The sequence below is a fragment of the Citrus clementina genome, unplaced genomic scaffold, assembly GCF_000493195.1.
Source record: "Citrus clementina cultivar Clemenules unplaced genomic scaffold, Citrus_clementina_v1.0 scaffold_4, whole genome shotgun sequence".
Taxonomy (NCBI): Eukaryota; Viridiplantae; Streptophyta; class Magnoliopsida; order Sapindales; family Rutaceae; genus Citrus; species Citrus x clementina.
Genome location: NW_006262274.1, coordinates 22,596,567 through 22,614,606, shown reverse-complemented (window position 1 = coordinate 22,614,606; position 18,040 = coordinate 22,596,567). Strand labels below are relative to the sequence as shown.

Sequence of the window (18,040 nt, the reverse complement as noted above, 5' to 3'; positions counted from 1 at the left end):
TGATATTACCATAACTACATGTTACTTGTTATTTTATTTAAAATTTATATATTATGTTATGACCTACATCATATTTTATCATATCATTTTTATTAACTTTTTTTTGTATAAATCTATGTGAGTTTTTTTAATTGTATAGATAATTTATTAGTTTTGCTCTAAATAAATATAAGGCATTTTTTTAAAGTCATAACATGCATTAAAAGGGTCAAGAATGACTAACAATACATTATTGATAGGCACAAATATAAGACAACATTCAGCTTAATACTATAAATTAGGATAATGATTAAGACTCAAGCCTATGTTAGGACAATGCTTAACCACAAAATATAACTATAAGCACTACAAAGATCTGTAATCGAAAGGAGAATAAAAACCTTCACACATTAAAGTCTCATGAAGAATTAAAGGAATTTCACAATACTAACCTACCTACTTAAGCTACTGTAGGTGAAAACCTCCTTTCAATCAAAAAAGAATTTAGTGTAGCAAACTTGTGTATATTTTGATCAATATATAATGCAACAACACTATGATGATAAAATTTATCAAACATATATACTTTGTTTTTAAAACTTACAGCAATCACAAATTTTTGTTTTCTAAATTTAAGGATATTTTAGTTAGATCACACTATCTTTTTATTAGAATTACAAGAAAGAGTGAAGCTCCTAACACTCCATAAAAAGTCTTACGAAACTCCTTTTTTTATTTTATTTCCTAAAATTCTCCCACTTCAATTTGTAGACTTGATTCCCTTTTAATAAAATGCCAACATATTTTCTCTCAAATAATTTCTTTTATATGAACTCTAGTAACTGTATATATAGTAAAAAAATGAAATAAAAACTAAAAAATCCAAATAATTAAACCTTAACCAAATTTTCAATTGAAAATCTTTTTTTAAAAGTTAACTTTTATTTTTTTTAAATATATTTTTTATGAATAGAATTTGAAAGATAATTATAGATTATCAAATTATCTGGTTATAAATATTTTTTCAAACAAAATCAATTATATAAGTGGTTAATTGAATTTCTATTAAAAAAGAATTAATATTGTCTCGAGCTATTTATGTAATTTCATTAAAAAAAAAGTTTCATAAAGACTTTAGAGGGATGTTAATTAGCTGTACTCTAAGATAAATTGAGAAAAGTATATCATGAGTTGGACTATTGACACCCCTTAAAACTTCCTCTATTGTTATATATATAGCTTAGAAAAAAATGAATATTTATAACACACATAAAATTTGAAAGGCCGACGGCCAAAAACTAGAAAGCGTTAACTTTGCAAGAAAATAAAAGAGAAGGCTACAAAAGAAAAAAACAATTTCAAAAATATGGGGGAGTATTAATATCTTCCGCAGGTGCGCGGGAGAGTGAATTTTGTATTTTCGTTCTATTCCACCAAATCTTCAGAAAAAAATGGAAGTTTCTTCTGTTCAAAGGCTCTGTTTACATGTGAGTAGTTGAGTAATCTTCAAGATAGCATCTAGTCTCTCATAACAAATTAACCATTGCTGGTTCCAATTGGTTGTTTTCAGTGAATTTCACATCTGATAATTGCGATTCAAGTATTAACATTATTTTTTAAAATTTAAATTTGCAGTTAATTTCAGCTGCATTTCAAAGATGCCGTGTATCTGAAGATCTGTGCCGATTATCAGTTGTTCTTAAACGTTCTTCGGATTCTGATCCTTCAACCGTTCGAGTTTCAAGTAATTAATCTCTTCCTCTCAATATTATTAATTACATCTCTTATTTTACTTCAATGTTTGACAGACGTCTTCATTGGATTTTAAGAAACTGAAACGGTGTAGTTTTGTGCTTTTTATTTATTTATTTATCTCTTGACTGTAATTTGGTTATTTAAACCAGAATGATTACGTCTTTTAATGTATAATCTTATTTTTATGCAATAAGATGAAATAATAGTTATAGAACTAAAATGCAAATCTCCCTCTCTCATTTTCCTTGGAGCAGTATCAGACACAGGTATTGGTACCAGTTTGGAGGAGTTTCAGGGCCTAAAATTCTCTAGGGAGGTTTTTGATGCCGAAAAATGGGGTAAGCTTACGATCACAGCTTATTAAGTGCTAGAAAATACTCTATTTTTTAAAAAATTGTAGTGCAAAATCATTTGAATCTACTGTTTGATGTCTAATTTATATTGCAGATGGAGTGCTTAATGTCCAAACAACTAGTAAGTTTCATTATTTTGTGGTAACTTTGCTTTGGTTTTATAGATATTTTAGGTATTCTTCATTGTGCCCCTATTGAGCTTGCTTATGATGTGCGAGCACACAAGCATGCAGATGTTGCACTAATCAGCTCAACATTTACGAAGTTTTGCCATGGTCAATGTTGTTTGTTTATTGTAGGTGTTCAGCTACTACAGAAAAATTAATTTGATTTCTGACATTCTTTTACATTCTTCATTAGCATTTTCTTTCAGCATTACTAACATCTTTTCGGGAGATTGCAGACATTGGTGATGATGAGATATATCATTACCATTTAAACCTAAGAGAAAGTAATTCTGTTAGAAGGCTGACTAGGCTGCCCTCAAACCCCAAGAATGGAGCGAAATTCAGGCATGCCTTTCACTTAAACTTTCCATGGTGCTGCTTAGATCATCCATCTCAAATTGCTTCTTTAATCTTTCTGCAGTGGGACTGAAATATATCTGTCCATTTCTGAAAGCATTGATGTTTTTCTGGCAGAGGTCATTCGCTTCTTTCAGAAGGTTGGTCAGCTCTACTCTATAAAATTTATTGGCTTGTGTCATTCAATGCAAACAAATATTGTCCTAACAATGAATCCAAAAAAATTGCTGCATTGTAAATTTGCCAAGTCACTAATCTCATGACCTTTGAACTTCATAACTAGAACACCTAATGAGTGCTACTAAAGGGAGTATGCATTGGTGAAACACCAAATTATCCACTGCAGAGGATTGTTCAACTCTGCAAAGCACTGATCAACACTCTTCGTTGCATTACACATTCAGTATGCAATATTTATCTGTAAACATAAATCCCTTGCAATACCAATTTTCCAGTGTATACCAAGGTTCATTTGATATAAGATTATTTCAGAATGAGAGCTCTCAAAATCTTGATTGAAATAATTTATTGACGATTCAAATTTCTCAAATGATGATTCATTTGTTCTCTCATCTGTTTTCCCTAAATTTGTTTCTTTATTGTTTTTGCAGATACTTGTCTTAAAGATCCCTGTAAGTTCAACTTTCGACTCTGATGATGTTGATGGCTTTTGTTTTGAAATCTGTAGATTATAAAAAAAAAAAGAAAAAAAATCTAATTTTGCACTTCAAAAGTTGAAGTTATAATAATGTTAGGCAGGTAAATATGACATGATGTTGCACCGCGAACTTGAACAGCTGCAATTTACATTTTTTTTTTATTCAGAATGTTGCAATTGAACTGGTAGCCGAAGAGGGGGGTGTTCCTGGATCTCAATATAGAAAAGTTTTTCTAGCAAATGAGTGCAATCCTGTACCTTTTTCAGCCTCAAATGTTGAAAGATTGAAGTCAGGCCTTGAAGACTATGTTATGAAGCATGGAAATAGTTTACATAGAAAATGTGACTCTTGCTTCCCAAATTGGTATGATTATCCCCAACTCTCGCTATCTTCCTGCTATTCTAGAAGCAACTACATCAATTCAGAAGTTAATAAGATGGTCTGGGGAGTTCGCATAATGGAAGATCTCATCTACAGAAAATATGTGTTCTCATTCAATATTTATGTGCTAGTATCAATTTTCTATCCTACTCAAGTACTTGATCAGCTATGTATGTGCATGTCTAGAGTTAAAAGTGTTTTCCCTTTTTGTTTCCTTTAGTGAACATATGTTATTTAGAAACCAGTTTGTTTAAATACAAGTTCAGTAATTAGGCCAAAATATTAAAACACGTGACAAAGAACTTAATTTGACTGCTGAAAAGCCATTCTTCTTGATATTTATTCTATTATGATGTTTGCAATCAGAGATGAACAGCATTTGTTTATTTCCCCTGAATTTCGAATAGAATTTTTCTCATGAAGTAATCATGAGGTGAATCATTGGAAACTACCATGTCTACTATTGTTTCCCCTGTTTGTTAAATTTAATGGGTTTAAGAATCATTTTAAGTTAGCTGTTAATTCTGCAATTGCACATAATCATTTTTGACACTTATTGTATGCCTAATCATATATCAATAACTTTCAGGAGTTTTCTAATCATATATCATTGCCTTAAACTCTTTGGGAAGTTCAAATTCCTTTTTTCTGTCTCTGTTAGGGAACATCTGAAGGTTGGAAGCGGACGAGCATGCTGCGCGGAAAGTCATAGGAGTGCTGGACTACTGATGGAAGTAGTAATAATAGTCAGTGAAATATCAGAGACGAGTCCTTGCTTCAGATCATCCAGTGCTGAAACTGAGGTTTACATAATTTTTCTTCTTTCTTCTTCACAATTATCATGTTAAAGAATATGTCTCATGCATATTTTAGTAAATGAGTTGGTATGTTGATATAAATGTGGGTTACAAACAACATCGGTGTCCACTAGTTTGTAAAGCTACATGCTGAAAGTCGCATATTAGAATTTTCTGAGGGAGAGATAAATGACTGTAAGGGTGTGTTTGGAACATTGTATTATGGGTATTAAAATATTGTTCACATTAACTTAATACAAATAACATGTTTGGTGAACTCATTTTGGTGCATTATTATTCATTACAATGCACTTAAATGACACATTACGCAAACCCGAGGTTAAAGCGTTTGCCTCAATTAAGGCAAATATTTTATTTAAATAATTATTTTATTATTAAATAATGATATAATAAATGAAATATAAAAATAAATTATACGATAATATTATTTTATTTAATAATATTAGATTTTATTGTATTATTTATAATATTATATTTGTATATTAATAATTAAATTATAATATTATTTTATTTCATGATGCTATATTTTATTATATTATTTTATAATTTTTTTATATTTTTATAATATAATTAATATAGAAATAATTATTTAATAATTAGTTGTATATAATTAATAATAAATTTAAACAATATTAATTTAGTATAATGTAAAATTAATACAATATAGTATAACACCAAACACTATACAACATTATTATAGTATAATATTAATACAACACACCTATATTAAATAGTGCAATACAATATAATATAATACAGTATATCAAACACACTCTAAATGATGTTAGTTAATGTTGATACTTGGTCTCAGTTAACAATGAGATTGCAGAAAAAATGAGTTATCAGACCCATGAAATATGTGGTTTTATCTATGCGTTCTAAGTAAATTACTTTTTGTTTGGAACTGGGTTCATTGGCAATCCATCTTATTCAAAAAGTTAAAAATTTGGGTAGTCGCTGGTTGTGTGCAATCTTATTTTATCTGTAATTTATCGGATGACCTGACCATATTCCTTTCCAGGTTTTGTATTTTAAAGATTTCTCGCCTTGTCCAATCACCCAATCATCTCTTACTGCATTGACTAATATTGACTGGAAGAGTTATGGGTTGGTGTTGAAGAGCATTGCAGTTCAAGGAGGCTACACAGCACTAGAATGGGAAAACTTACCTCCAAATATTCATTTTGATATGGTCCTCCACTGCTACCATAAGCAATATCAATTTACACCACCTGGGCAAAAGACTCGATCAAACCGGAATCTCATAAAGAAGGCAGCTAAACTTGCTTTGGATGATTTGAAGGAGAAACATGCAGGAGCATTTCTAAGTGCACATGCCCTCAAGGTATCTCTTTCAACTGTTGATCCTTAAGGCAAAATAAAAATTCAGAAAGATGTTAAAGCTTCAGTAATACTGTGGCCTCCGCACAATGGTTCTAATAGAGTACAAGTGTTAGTTCATAACCTCTTTGGTAATTGGGATCATACCGTGTCTCTGTTGCTAGTTATTCTTACCTTTTACCCCGCATCGTATAGTGGGATGATCAATGGTATAATTTGGCACAATTTGAAGTCTGTAAAAAGTTACATCCTTTTTTGGATGAAATACATTCATAGAATTAAAAATGATGAGTCCATATCTATTAGAAGAGTGTCAATAGTATCGCCTCCTGTTGGGTGAACAAACGCATTTGACCATGCACAGAGATGCTGTATCTATTAGTTCGAAATTACTATATAGGGCTTCTTGGTATATGGGAAGAAATTCATATGATGATTGATTGATCAGGATCAGGCATCTTCTGACTGATCTATTGCATTTATGTCTCTATTTCAGATATGCAGTTATGCCCCTGACCTTGCAAGAACAATTGCCGGCCTCATCTTGTCATCTAATGACTCAGAATTCCAAGAAGAATGCTTCTCTATTCTTGGATTGCAGTCTCAAAATATTAGAAATGAAATCGTCGAAGATAGTATCCAGCAAAAGATAATTTCAGTCATACAGATGAATGATGGAAAACCCCTGAGAAGCAAAGAGGCTGCGTCATCATTTCTTTTCGAAGATGAACGCCTCCAGGAACCAAACATCCAGGAAGAGGACTATGATGCAGGTGAACATGTGTTTAGTTCCTTGGATTTTTAAATTGATTTTGGCGTTCTGTAAATTTTTCTGAAACTTTTACCATCTTTTAACATTAAAATGTCTTGGTTCAAGGTTGGGCACTTAGGTTTTGCAAAATTTAAAATCCTGGAAGGCGTTTAATATTCTAGAAATACCCGTTTGACTTTGATTCGATTGAACAGGAGGAAATGTACTGAACTTTACCATGGACTGGAAGGTGTGGCTTAATGTTTTGACGTTAAATGACGTTTTCCTTTTGGGGCTTTACATAATCCAGAACGTTCCATGGGTGGGTAGGTCCATGTGGAATCCCAATCTGTCACAGAACTAGAATCCAATAGAGGTCGATTTTGGGACTCGACAGAATGGTCCAGAGTCCAGAGTCCAGAGTCCAGAGTCATTAATAAGCTGCCAAGTACGCCGAAGGTCGTAAGCCACATAAGATTTGGAGCTAGAGTCCTTTAAAAATTAAAATCTCGCGATTAATACAGTTATTTTAGTATAGTTTCATGCATATGAATGCAGACACTATAATAAGTATTTTGTGAAGCTCACGGCGACAAATTAGCTTACCTTTTCGAATAATATATATACTCTCAAACATGCTTTAACATTTATGTGAATACCATCATAGTTTAACAAGAGCCCTAATGCCCTATGCATAATCTGTAACTCTCGCAACCAGGAAAATAAGGCCAAAAGCAGCCTAGAAAAGTATTTATAACCATAAAAAAAGAAAAAAGAAAAATAAAATTATAGCTAGGAATGCACACCAACTTCAAACACTCTTTAAGGACTTTTCAAGCAGCGGATGGAGCTGGAATGTATGAAATGGCAGGCTCGGGCATGGGAGCAATGATCTTTGACTTTGAAAATGTTTCCTCTTCTGGAGCACTAGGGTTTTGATCAGCATCGAAATCAAGGGATTCATCATTGTATATATCCCACCATTTTGTCACCAACATCTTGACGTCCTCTCTGTCCATGTTAACTTCCTTGCCCGTGTACCTCCATGGCTTTGACCCCTATCGACCAAAAAAATAGAAATGTTAATTAAAAGAGAGAATTTTTTTTTGAAAAAAAAAAAAAAAAAAAACTCAACTAATATAAAATTGATGAACTTCAAAGACCAAAGAGTACTTACAGCGGCACAGTAGTGAACCGCTTTAACTTTCTCAAGCTCCACGTTCTCTGGGTGGCGCCATAACATGGCTACAACAAGGTTGTATGCCAAAGGGATGGGTTTGTACGTCTTTTGGAAGAACATATTCAGGAAATCCTATCATGTTGCATTAGAAAACAAATAAAAATTAGAAATAGTAATATTTGTTGATAAATTATTTGTAGCACTTTTCTTTTCTTTTGTTGGAGCTTGTAACTTGTTCCTTTTCTTCCTAGATTTATGGTGTTTGTAGTGATGATATCTTGACTTTAAACCTACATAATATGAAAATTAATGATTATTGTCTCACTATGATCATCGCAAGAAAAGAAAATTAAACTCACTTGCTCAGCAAATGGTGTTGGTGTGGTGATCTTGAGAGTCTGGAGAAGATTCTCGTAAGTTAAACGGCTAGGCTCAAACACAAACATCCCAGCATTGAAGTACAATGGAGGAGGCGATCCCATCTCAGCTGGCCATGTCACTTTATTCGGGCGCTGCTGGCAATACCCAATTGAGTATTGCGGCGAATGGCTCCATGTCTTCTCACAAAAGCAGTCCATTACAGCATAGAAGAACCCGTCCGGCAAGTCAAACAAATGGTCTATATTCTCAAACACCTGAATATCAGCATCCAGGTAAATCATCTTGCTGTACTCCTCAAACTGTAAAAAAACAACAAAAGTATGTTAATATTGTGTGATGAGAATTGTCTGCATATATATGTGTGTGCACGTGTGCGCCGCATATAAGTGGGGTACGTGCATGTGCATGTGAATCGTTGAATGTTTTCATGCAGCAACACAGATGATAACATATTGAGTTTTACATACATTCCATATACGGAGCTTAGAGTAGTTGATCACATAGTAGGCCATGGCAAATTGAATCTGGTTCTCTGGAGGATAAATAGGTTCGATTTCACGAACGATGCAACCCTGAGACCTTAAGACCTCACGGTGTTCTTCAGGCACATCAGGCAAAATTGCAACCACTAGGGGGTATGCACTCTTGGAGTTTCTCAAACCCTTGGCCAAACCAACCACCCCTTTAACATAGTCACCACTACCGGCTAAAAATGTTACAAAGGCTCTTTTAGAATAGCCTGTGCTAGAAATCTTTCCATTTCCTGAAAAGGCATCTTCAGCCACTCCAGGGGCCATTGCAGTTGATTTTGTAAGGCTTTAATTTGTTGATGATGTTTTGGGAAAGCTTAGAAGATTGGTGTCGAGGATTTTAGGTGAAGTAAACCAGAAACACTTGGGATGCCACCTTACTAACCTTTTGTTCCTGAGGTAATAAAGGCGGACTTGGCCTCCTTAAATAGATTTTCAAAATGATGACCAAAATGCAAGCTAAATGAAACTCAAATGCAACTCCTTGTTGTCCTTTTCATTTTTTTTTTTAAATATAACTTTTATTCAAGTTCAGCTTGGTATCAATTAAAATGAATGAACATCAATTGTTCCACAATCCATCACTCATCTAGCCTTATCATGAAAATGGACGGTTTAGATACGATTGGTACTGTGGTCATAGTCATTTGGAACTTGGAAATGGACTGATTTCATTATGTTGTATTTCATTTATATGCTTAGAATTTTAATAAATTAATTCTATGAAAAAAAAATATCAACATTATAGAATTATTATATATATAGCCATCAAATTGGACTCATTCTCTAATTTTGTGTAAAATATTAACAAGAAAAGTAGGAAGATATATCTCGATAGAAGTGAAACTGGTGCCCTTCGTTATATGAGGGATCAAGGAGGTGAAATTAAAATGATGAAGAAAATAAATGTGCATGCATGACTATTTAAAAATAAAAAGCATTTATTGAGACAATTAACAATAAAAGAAAGCAGGATTCTCAATTCTTGAAGTTTATACGAGTGAAAATGGTCTCTAACAATGATTTCTCATGGCCTTCCACACATTTTTAAAATCATAAAACACTCAAAACATCACCATCTAGGGTGCATTTGGTAATGATTTCGATCGGACCTTAACTCTCATCTATATGAATTAAGATCTCACTTAATTTAAGCTCTCTTGAGTTTTAAAATTTTTTTGTCATATGTCATGTAGTAATAATGTATAAATAATATTAACTACTAATCAATATGTGAATTTTTGTTGAAGAGACGTTTAGATTAAATCTTAATTCCACCTGTATATTTATTTTTAAAATGTTTACTTTTAGAATTGCACCATATTTATATCAAGAATAGTTTTTGTAAACACTAATTTAAAAACGACGGCAAATGCACTGTTAGATTTCTTTCACCATTGCGTATAATTATGAATTGTGTTAGCTTTATCACATTTTGGTATTGAGATGGAGGAGAATTACTATTCTGTCATTTTAATGTTTCCCTTCCTTTTACTTTGTTTGCTTTTACTTTAGAGATCATTTAGCACCTCTTTGGATATGGATGTTTTGGGCTCCACAGCATCCATTTCATATATCTCGGGTTTTTTTTTTCTTTTATTTTTTTTTAACTTTTTCCTTTCAAACTTTTGTAAAGGCTACAGACTACAGAGACATTAGCGTATTAATTATAAAAAGATCCCCTTAAATATAGTTCTCATTGGTCGGTCTTCAAATGCCAATTAAATTAAATCCAGTAATTGGTATCCTTTTTTTTTTTCTTCTTTATTTTCACTTTGACTGTAGATGAAAGTAACATTTCTATTTTTGCTGTTGCAAGGAAAATAATCGTATCTAACAAACCTTGGTAGTAAAGTAAAGCCAAAATCATGATCTCGGCAGAGAAGATCCTCTCTTTTATTAAATAAGATGAGAAGCTTCACGTTAATTATCTCCGTAGATGGTGTCACCTATGATATAGATGCAATTAATCAAAATCAAACACGTAAAGCATGTGATATTTCAAGATATATTTTATAAATAACAATAAAAGCAATAGTGATCTCAAGATATTTTTTACAGGATTAATTAACTAGTTGCTAGCTACTTGCTATATGCGTCATTTGGATGAAGATCAACAATCACGATAAACATGACAAACTTGAACAAAATAATTATACGTAATAAAAAGCGAAAGATAAAAAGACTTTTCCGAAATTAAAATTTTTGAAAGAAAGTTAATCAGTTTGTCATTTTTTTAAGGAGACTATTGGTCATTATATTTATAATCATATAATTACCGAGATCAGTTTACATTAACTTTTGATATGACACCGCTCAGATTTTTAACTCTTTCAAATATTTAAGGGATGTCAACTCCCACATTGGGAGAAAGATTGCATTTATTTAAATTTACATCAACTCTGATATGACATTGCTTAGATTTTTAACTTTTTCAAATATTCAAAAGACGTCAACTCTCCTCTTGAGAGAAATATTATCTTCACTCAAAATTTGAAGAATAAAATTTAAATTAAACTTCTGTAATGCATCTGCGGGGGCTCGAATCACTTCCTTTGCACTTGTGAAAGAGTGGCTCTAACCACTGGACAGACCCTAATGGGTAATAAGTTTGTCAATTAAATAGTCATCTCCACGGTCGATGTTGATGTATTGCCGAATGTAGACAATTAGATAATTAAACAATGAAGCAAGCTGGGAACAAAGCAACTTGATTTATTTCTCATTATTTATATTAATAAGGAATAAAGAAAAGCGAAAATAACTTTCCACAATAAATATCTCTTCCTCATATGCCTCAATCAATGCCCGCAAGCTTGTCTTAAGGAGTAAGGAAGGAGAATCACAAGGACACTGCTCAAAGACAAAATCTCAAAAGATGAATAGAGAACATATATAAAAAAAATAAAAATAAAAGAAATATACCAACTCGATCTAGCAATTGCTTAATTGGTTTTAATTTTAGTGGGAATCATACGAAATCGTGAAGTTCATGACGGAAGTGTACACCCTCTGTCGACTCCGATAGTGGTAACGTGGACACTGGAGAAAGATTCGTAGGGCCATGCTCGCTGTGTGTTGCCAGAGATTTCCGAAACAATCTCCTGGAAATTCTTTATACCTTTACCGAAGGGAATGAGCTTTTGGGCAGATTCAGCTGCAACGTGTCCGTAGATTCGATAGAGAGATGTTTTCGCGGAGTCATTTTCCAAAGCAAAGTGCACATTGGCGAAACTTTGGCGGAGGAGGCGTGCACAGGAAGAAGACTCTGAGGGAAGGGAACTTGCGAACCAAATTATTGCAACGTGGCATCGCTTAATTAGTTTGGAAGTGTGGCAAGTGGGACCCGATGCTTTCACCTGTGAGAGTTCGGCATCTCGTGTCCAACATTTCTGTCGTTTATTATGCGGGTGGAATGGAATGCAAGAGGACAAAGCCAGTTCAATCAGTGGACTGGACGAATGATCTAACTCCATTTGGAATATCTTTGCGAACAGTTTAATCTACTTTATTATTAGTAAAATGCAGTTTGTATAATTTACCGTGTAAAAGCACCAGTAAGACAAAATTTCATTACACCAGAATAAATCCTTTTTGGGGAAAAAATAAAAAATAAACGAAAAGAAAAGAAAAGAAATGTAATGTCCTTAAAGATGCCAATTGCCATGAGGTGGGGCCAATGCAAAGTAACTTTGACGAAGTAGGAATCTACAACGTTATTGCGGTGAATGATTTTGTTCATTGAGCTGGCGTCAAAGGAGAATCCATGTTCTCTTTTGTCTTCAATTTAATAATAAAATGAGAATATCGTAGTATGTAGATATATAGAGAGAGGTAAGAGAAGAAAGATTATAGTAAATAGAATGAAGAATAATAATGAATAGAAAATAACGAATGGGCTCGGTCATGTATCAATGACGATGGAATATGGTGGCCGATATATATATATATATATATATATATATATATATATATATATAGTTAGAGAGTACCAAGACGTGGCGCAAGCCTCTAATTTGATAGGAGCCGCAGGTCTTCATCGTGTTGGGTGTGCGTGTGTGTCGCAGGATGCAAGTTAATGGGGCACAACAAATGTGGTGTGTGGACTGTGGTCATTTCATCATATGGTTCAATCAGTACTGTTTTACAAACTGAAATAATTATCACGATATTTTGCCCATGCTTACTTACATCTTTGATTATATAAAACTGGACAGAAGTGGGGTTAAAAATTTGAGAGAATGTCGTGATTTTACAAGCGCATCAGTAGTAGAAGTAAGAAAGAAAATCATTAGAGCTTTTTTCTCATGTCAAGTGTGGATTTTTCGGTGCAATTTTGCAATGGACTATTTTAATTTGTTAGCTTTTCCTGAGAAGGGTTACCAACCACAGATACTGAAGAAAGGGACCCAGATACAGGGACTTGAGGTGGAGGCTCCATAGCAACCTCATTTACCCCATTTTTGTCCCCCAAAACTTAAGTCGTGGATTGGCAACATATGATTGGTAATAACATATGACGCACATAAAATTGAAGACGTGTGCAGGAAAACGAAACCACCAATTGAGGCTCAGCCTATCAATCAATCTTACGAAAATGGAAGCATCTCCGTCGTGCACTTCTCTTTGGATGGAAATAGTCCTCCCAATGGAATTAAAATAATAATAGTCTTGCCTTTTTGCCTTTCCTGTACCCCGCCAAATTAAAATTTATTCTTTGCCCAACTTGCTTCAAGAAAACTAGAAAACACCTGTCCAAGCTTAAGCAAGACTAAAACAAAAAGCAGCTCGCAGCCTTGACCTTCAGTTTTCTGGTCCCTTCGAATTTGCCCTGGTCCGTGGGCACTTGATAAAACAATTTGCAAAGTCATCGACCGTATGCGCCAATCCAAACGACAGCTTATTTAGCAGCAGATAAAACAATTTTGCAATACCAATTGTTCTTATAGTAGTATGCACCATGCAAGTTAACAGTGAAAGCATGTCCCGGCTTCTGATGCACATCCTCAAGAATAAAACGATAAAAAACCAATTCTTTCGGCAATATATAATTAACACGCCACACGAAACAGGTTGTATTCTAGCAATTACCTAACTCATAGATACTTGCAGTACAATGTTGTCTACAAGATTTTGCTAAGGAAGAATTTACTTTCTAGCAAAAGTATTTTCCACCCAACAGACACGGAGATATGAAAGCACTTGTCAAAAGAGGCGAGAACTTAAAGTGCAGACGCCATCACAGAAACGCAATGCGAAAAAAACAATTTCAAATATGAGTGGTGCACCAAATTAGTTTCAATTACAGATATCTAAACCGAGCCAAAAACCTTGGAGTACATGTATCCAACCAACAATTCTTCTATTACAATATAGTTGTAAAGATCCTAGGACCAAAACAACACAACAACCCAAACGTCTCAAACAAAAAGGGTTAAAAAGAAAAAAAAATAGATAATATTCACCCCTGCATCCAGAATTGCCAGTCCGCAAAAAGATCTTAACAGCTTCAGGCCTGCAATTTGAGCAAACAAGAAAATTCAGAACAGGCAAGCTTTAACACCAAAAAAAGGCATGAATAATACATGGATTCACTATCACAAAGTGCATATATAATCAGTTAAAATTTGTACCCCAAAAAGCAATCAAAATCAAAAGAAAGCAAAACTAAAACCTGGACAAAATAAAATTTGTATTCGTGTGATACTTTTTCATAGAACCAATCTAGCAAACTGGCCAAACGTCACAGGCCATATATAAAGAGCTGGGCATGCTAGAGGCTCAACTTCAAACATATCATATAATTGGGAAATTTCCAAGATAGCTCATCTTGGTTGTCACAGATTTTGTAGGAAATACTTGAAAAGGATGCATTCTCACCTTGTTAGCGATGTTGTTGGAGAGCCAATCCAGACCTTCATAAAGACCCTCACCAGAGGTTGCACAGGTGCTCTGGATGTACCTGGAAGAACAAAGAAGCATATAAAAGCCCATTATAAGCATGAGAACAGAGAAAATGAAAACAAAAATAACAGTAGTCAAAATCTTACCAGTGGCGCTGCCTGAGGGAGTGGAGGCCAAGCTTATCAGTAATCTCAGCAGCATTCATTGCATTTGGAAGATCCTGTTTGTTAGCAAATACAAGCAACACTGCATCTCGCAGCTCATCCTGAAACCAATGAGCTTAAGGTTAGCTTACTATGAGAATATTTGAATTTTTGAGCAAATACAAGCAACACTGAATCTCCCAGCTCATCCTGAAACCAATGAGCTTAAGTTTAGCTTACTATGAGAATATTTGAATTTAAAGTGAAAAGTGTTTCACTGCTTGCTTAGCTGGTAGATTCTTTTCGTGTTAATCAGGAGGGCCAGGGAAAGGGTAATAAAAAAAGGGGGAAAAAAAGAAGTGAACAACATCAATAGCTAAGAACAAGATATTCACTATTCGCAGAAAACATATTTTCTATGATAGCACATAGTTTCTGACCATATGAAAGAGTATGGTAATTTGACAAGCTTCAAGTTTAGCCAAAATTTTCCGCCAAAACACCATAATTAAAAGGCATCGGCAAAGGAACCATAATAAATGTGGGCACTTGATTTACTAATTAATGGTGTTTTATTTGTGCCTTTTCACATGCATTTCATAAATCTGAAACAAAATGTTCAACCACTACACCACAGTGAAGTTTCTCTTCAGCTACATGAAGCACCACTGCATTCTAAACACGTAATAATAATAACAAGAAACAGAAAAAGTCCCAAAAATAAATTAACCAGCAACTAACATACCTCATTCAACATCCTATGCAATTCATCCCTTGCTTCTACAATACGGTCTCTGTCATTGCTGTCCACAACAAAAATGAGACCTTGAGTGTTCTGGAAATAATGCCTCCACAAGGGACGAATCTGTATGATAAAAAAAAACATCAGAGTTAAGCCATTGCTGAGTAAAAGGTCTCGCAAGTGAAGTCTTAATATGAATTTTAAAGAAATATGAAAGTCCAGTTCACAAACTTCACAACTTTCAAATAGCTACTAAACATTAAACAGTAAGAATTCTTGAAACACTTACCTTGTCCTGGCCACCAACATCCCACACAGTGAAACTGATGTTTTTATATTCAACGGTCTCCACATTAAACCCTGTAGATAAACGAACATTCAAACAATTACAACCTTGAATAGCTAAGTGAAATCACAAAATGATATGCTTAATTGTGCATGCATATCTTCTTAAACATGGAGAATCTGTTGGTGTATCCTTCAGCCGTCCATATTTCAATTGTTATGCACTCAGATTTCATGGTCCTTGGTATCTATAATTTTTACGGCCGTCTAAAAACACAAACTTCTGAAACCAATAAATCATATGGTAGTATTATGATAAATCTAATATTGAACCAAGAAAGAACACAACAATGTGCCACTGGGCTTCTTGCTTAGTGGTGGCATGAGTTCGAGCCCGTAAGGAGGGCCCCTTACAAATCCTATCCAAATTTTTGGAAAGGAGCAGATATACCTCCTCAAATATTAGGAGAAGTAGATGTATCTCCCTAAGTATAGTGGGAAAAAGTCAAGACTCTATTAGATGCAGATTCCCCAGGCATGCTCAGCAGACCACTTGGCTGCAGTATCAATGTATGTATTTTGACTCCTACCAGACCCAAGATTTGTAATATATCTGCAGATGTAACAAATTCAAAAAAGAAAACACACACACACACACACACACGCGCGCGCGCACTCGATGACAACAACATGCCTACCCCAAGATGACCCTTTTCTTTGTGATCTACCTTCTTCGAATGAAATTTATATTCAGTTACGGATGAATAACATAAATACGTCACAATCTTAAAAATTCAAGTTGAACCAAATTCAAAAATGAAAATAGGAAAAATAAAAATAAACAGAGGTAAAAGCAATCATTGAAAACCAAATATCAAGTTCTAGCAAGTGTAGAGAGCTCATGACACTGGTAAAGGTAAGTCCTAATTGCTTGGCTGGAAACTAATTGCCAAACATCCATTTGGCCAAATTCTGAACTTACGTAATCAAGAACCACAGAAGAAAGAAGAGGCCAGGAAATGTATTTTAAAGTTATCTGATGGAGCCATGATATAAGCACCTAGTAAATGATACAGTGGCGGCAATCTAAATCCCAATAAACTCCTACTCAAGCGAGAATAACAAGCTATTTAAGCAAAAACAGAAATAAGAAAATCAAGCAATTGAATAAACTAAATTGAGCTGAAAAGACTCACCAATGGTAGGAATTGTGGTGACAATCTCTCCAAGCTTGAGCTTGTACAAGATAGTGGTCTTACCAGCAGCATCAAGACCAACCATTAGAATTCGCATCTCTTTCTTGGCAAAGAGCCGGCTGAACAGCTTTGTGAAAGTCAGCCCCATTCTTCCAGCTGGGGATCACTATCTATCATAACATCAACGCATTAATCAATCAATAAATATCAAATTCGTCAAAAGAAAAACTATAGCTATATCAAAACAAATTCGACATAATAAAATTGAAAAAAAAACCAATAAGCGCGTGATCTTAGAACAGGCAGATCCCGCGGCAAAATGAATGACGTCGGCTAAAACACTTCCGGGATCAACTTATTATCTGCGATATTCATATCGCTCAGCTAGATCTAAACGATTTAATCATGAGATCAACAGATCAACGTTGAAACCAAACAATTCAATCATTAGCTATAAATCTAATATAGAGAGTCCGAAATCGAATCATTAATCATAACAAGTCTCGAATTTCTCAGAATTTCAAAACGCTACTCCCATCACCCTTGAATTATGAAATACAATAACATGCAAAACAAAACCTCGAGAGCGAGCAACACAGAACTAGCTTAAGAGCTAAATTTATTCATAAATGGATCTGACAGAGTGATTAGGAATCTTGAAACCCGAGATTTGAATTTACCTTCAGAGAACGCGAGAGAGAGAGGGGAGGGGGGGGGGGTGTGGAGGACGAAGCTTATTAGCTTAACAACAACGCAGAAATATGTATATGGGGTTGAGAAATGTGAAGCCTAGAGATATATAAAGGAGGGAGCTGCGGCACCTGAATTGTTTAAAATAACGGAAATGCCCCTAGTTTCAGTGTAAATATTAATTGTAACCTACGTTATCAGGTCCAATAAATCGCTGCCACGTCGCTGTAGTGAATTATGAGGGAGGTCTAGGCGGGAAACCTCATGGTAGATTTACTCTAGCAAGCCAATGGAAAAGTGCGACGTAATAGAAAAACGTTGCCAGTTGCCACTGTGACCATAAAGGTCGTTGATGGTTCAAATTCAAAGTCAATTTTGAGGAAAAGAGCAAAATAAATCAGAAAAATGGAAGGCGGAAGCAAAGCGAA

The 18,040-nt window shown here is 34.3% G+C and overlaps 3 protein-coding genes across 3 annotated transcripts; 1 reads left to right on the top strand and 2 right to left on the bottom strand.

Moving 5' to 3' along the window:
- The first annotated feature begins 1,354 nt into the window (after positions 1 to 1,354).
- Positions 1,355 to 6,744, top strand: LOC18044189 (type 2 DNA topoisomerase 6 subunit B-like). The gene is made up of 11 exons (XM_024186432.1): positions 1,355 to 1,466; positions 1,615 to 1,723; positions 1,989 to 2,072; positions 2,182 to 2,208; positions 2,491 to 2,599; positions 2,676 to 2,751; positions 3,223 to 3,243; positions 3,437 to 3,633; positions 4,313 to 4,454; positions 5,491 to 5,814; positions 6,307 to 6,744. Exons 1-11 carry the CDS (start codon positions 1,431 to 1,433, stop codon positions 6,613 to 6,615), a joined length of 1,434 nt encoding a protein of 477 aa, XP_024042200.1. The 5' UTR covers positions 1,355 to 1,430; the 3' UTR covers positions 6,616 to 6,744.
- Positions 6,745 to 7,232: 488 nt separating this feature from the next.
- On the bottom strand, positions 7,233 to 9,029 carry LOC18044188 (galactinol synthase 1). The gene is made up of 4 exons (XM_006438304.2): positions 8,590 to 9,029; positions 8,101 to 8,421; positions 7,739 to 7,873; positions 7,233 to 7,619 (listed from the first exon to the last, which is right to left on the bottom strand). The coding sequence occupies exons 1-4, from the start codon at positions 8,917 to 8,919 to the stop codon at positions 7,395 to 7,397; spliced, it is 1,011 nt and encodes a 336-aa protein (XP_006438367.1). The 5' UTR covers positions 8,920 to 9,029; the 3' UTR covers positions 7,233 to 7,394.
- A 4,876-nt stretch (positions 9,030 to 13,905) lies between these two features.
- On the bottom strand, positions 13,906 to 17,701 carry LOC18045297 (ADP-ribosylation factor 2). The gene is made up of 7 exons (XM_006438302.2): positions 17,603 to 17,701; positions 16,923 to 17,092; positions 15,731 to 15,801; positions 15,445 to 15,564; positions 14,703 to 14,821; positions 14,533 to 14,614; positions 13,906 to 14,167 (listed from the first exon to the last, which is right to left on the bottom strand). The coding sequence occupies exons 2-7, from the start codon at positions 17,068 to 17,070 to the stop codon at positions 14,162 to 14,164; spliced, it is 546 nt and encodes a 181-aa protein (XP_006438365.1). The 5' UTR covers positions 17,071 to 17,092; positions 17,603 to 17,701; the 3' UTR covers positions 13,906 to 14,161.
- Between the last annotated feature and the right edge of the window lie 339 nt (positions 17,702 to 18,040).

Excerpts from the sequence above, each read along its gene's own strand:
- LOC18045297 (XM_006438302.2), bottom strand. The coding sequence starts at position 17,070 with ATGGGGCTGACTTTCACAAAGCTGTTCAGCCGGCTCTTTGCCAAGAAA. Across the intron at positions 15,565-15,730 it reads ATGTTGGTGGCCAGGACAAG|ATTCGTCCCTTGTGGAGGCA; the intron begins GTAAGTGTTTCA and ends TTTATCATACAG. Across the intron at positions 14,822-15,444 it reads TGCATAGGATGTTGAATGAG|GATGAGCTGCGAGATGCAGT; the intron begins GTATGTTAGTTG and ends CATTGGTTTCAG.
- LOC18044188 (XM_006438304.2), bottom strand. The coding sequence starts at position 8,919 with ATGGCCCCTGGAGTGGCTGAAGATGCCTTTTCAGGAAATGGAAAGATT. Across the intron at positions 8,422-8,589 it reads CTAAGCTCCGTATATGGAAT|TTTGAGGAGTACAGCAAGAT; the intron begins GTATGTAAAACT and ends GTTTTTTTACAG. Across the intron at positions 7,874-8,100 it reads CAACACCATTTGCTGAGCAA|GATTTCCTGAATATGTTCTT; the intron begins GTGAGTTTAATT and ends GCAACATGATAG.
- LOC18044189 (XM_024186432.1), top strand. The coding sequence starts at position 1,431 with ATGGAAGTTTCTTCTGTTCAAAGGCTCTGTTTACAT. Across the intron at positions 2,209-2,490 it reads GCTTAATGTCCAAACAACTA|ACATTGGTGATGATGAGATA; the intron begins GTAAGTTTCATT and ends GGGAGATTGCAG. Across the intron at positions 2,600-2,675 it reads AAGAATGGAGCGAAATTCAG|TGGGACTGAAATATATCTGT; the intron begins GCATGCCTTTCA and ends ATCTTTCTGCAG.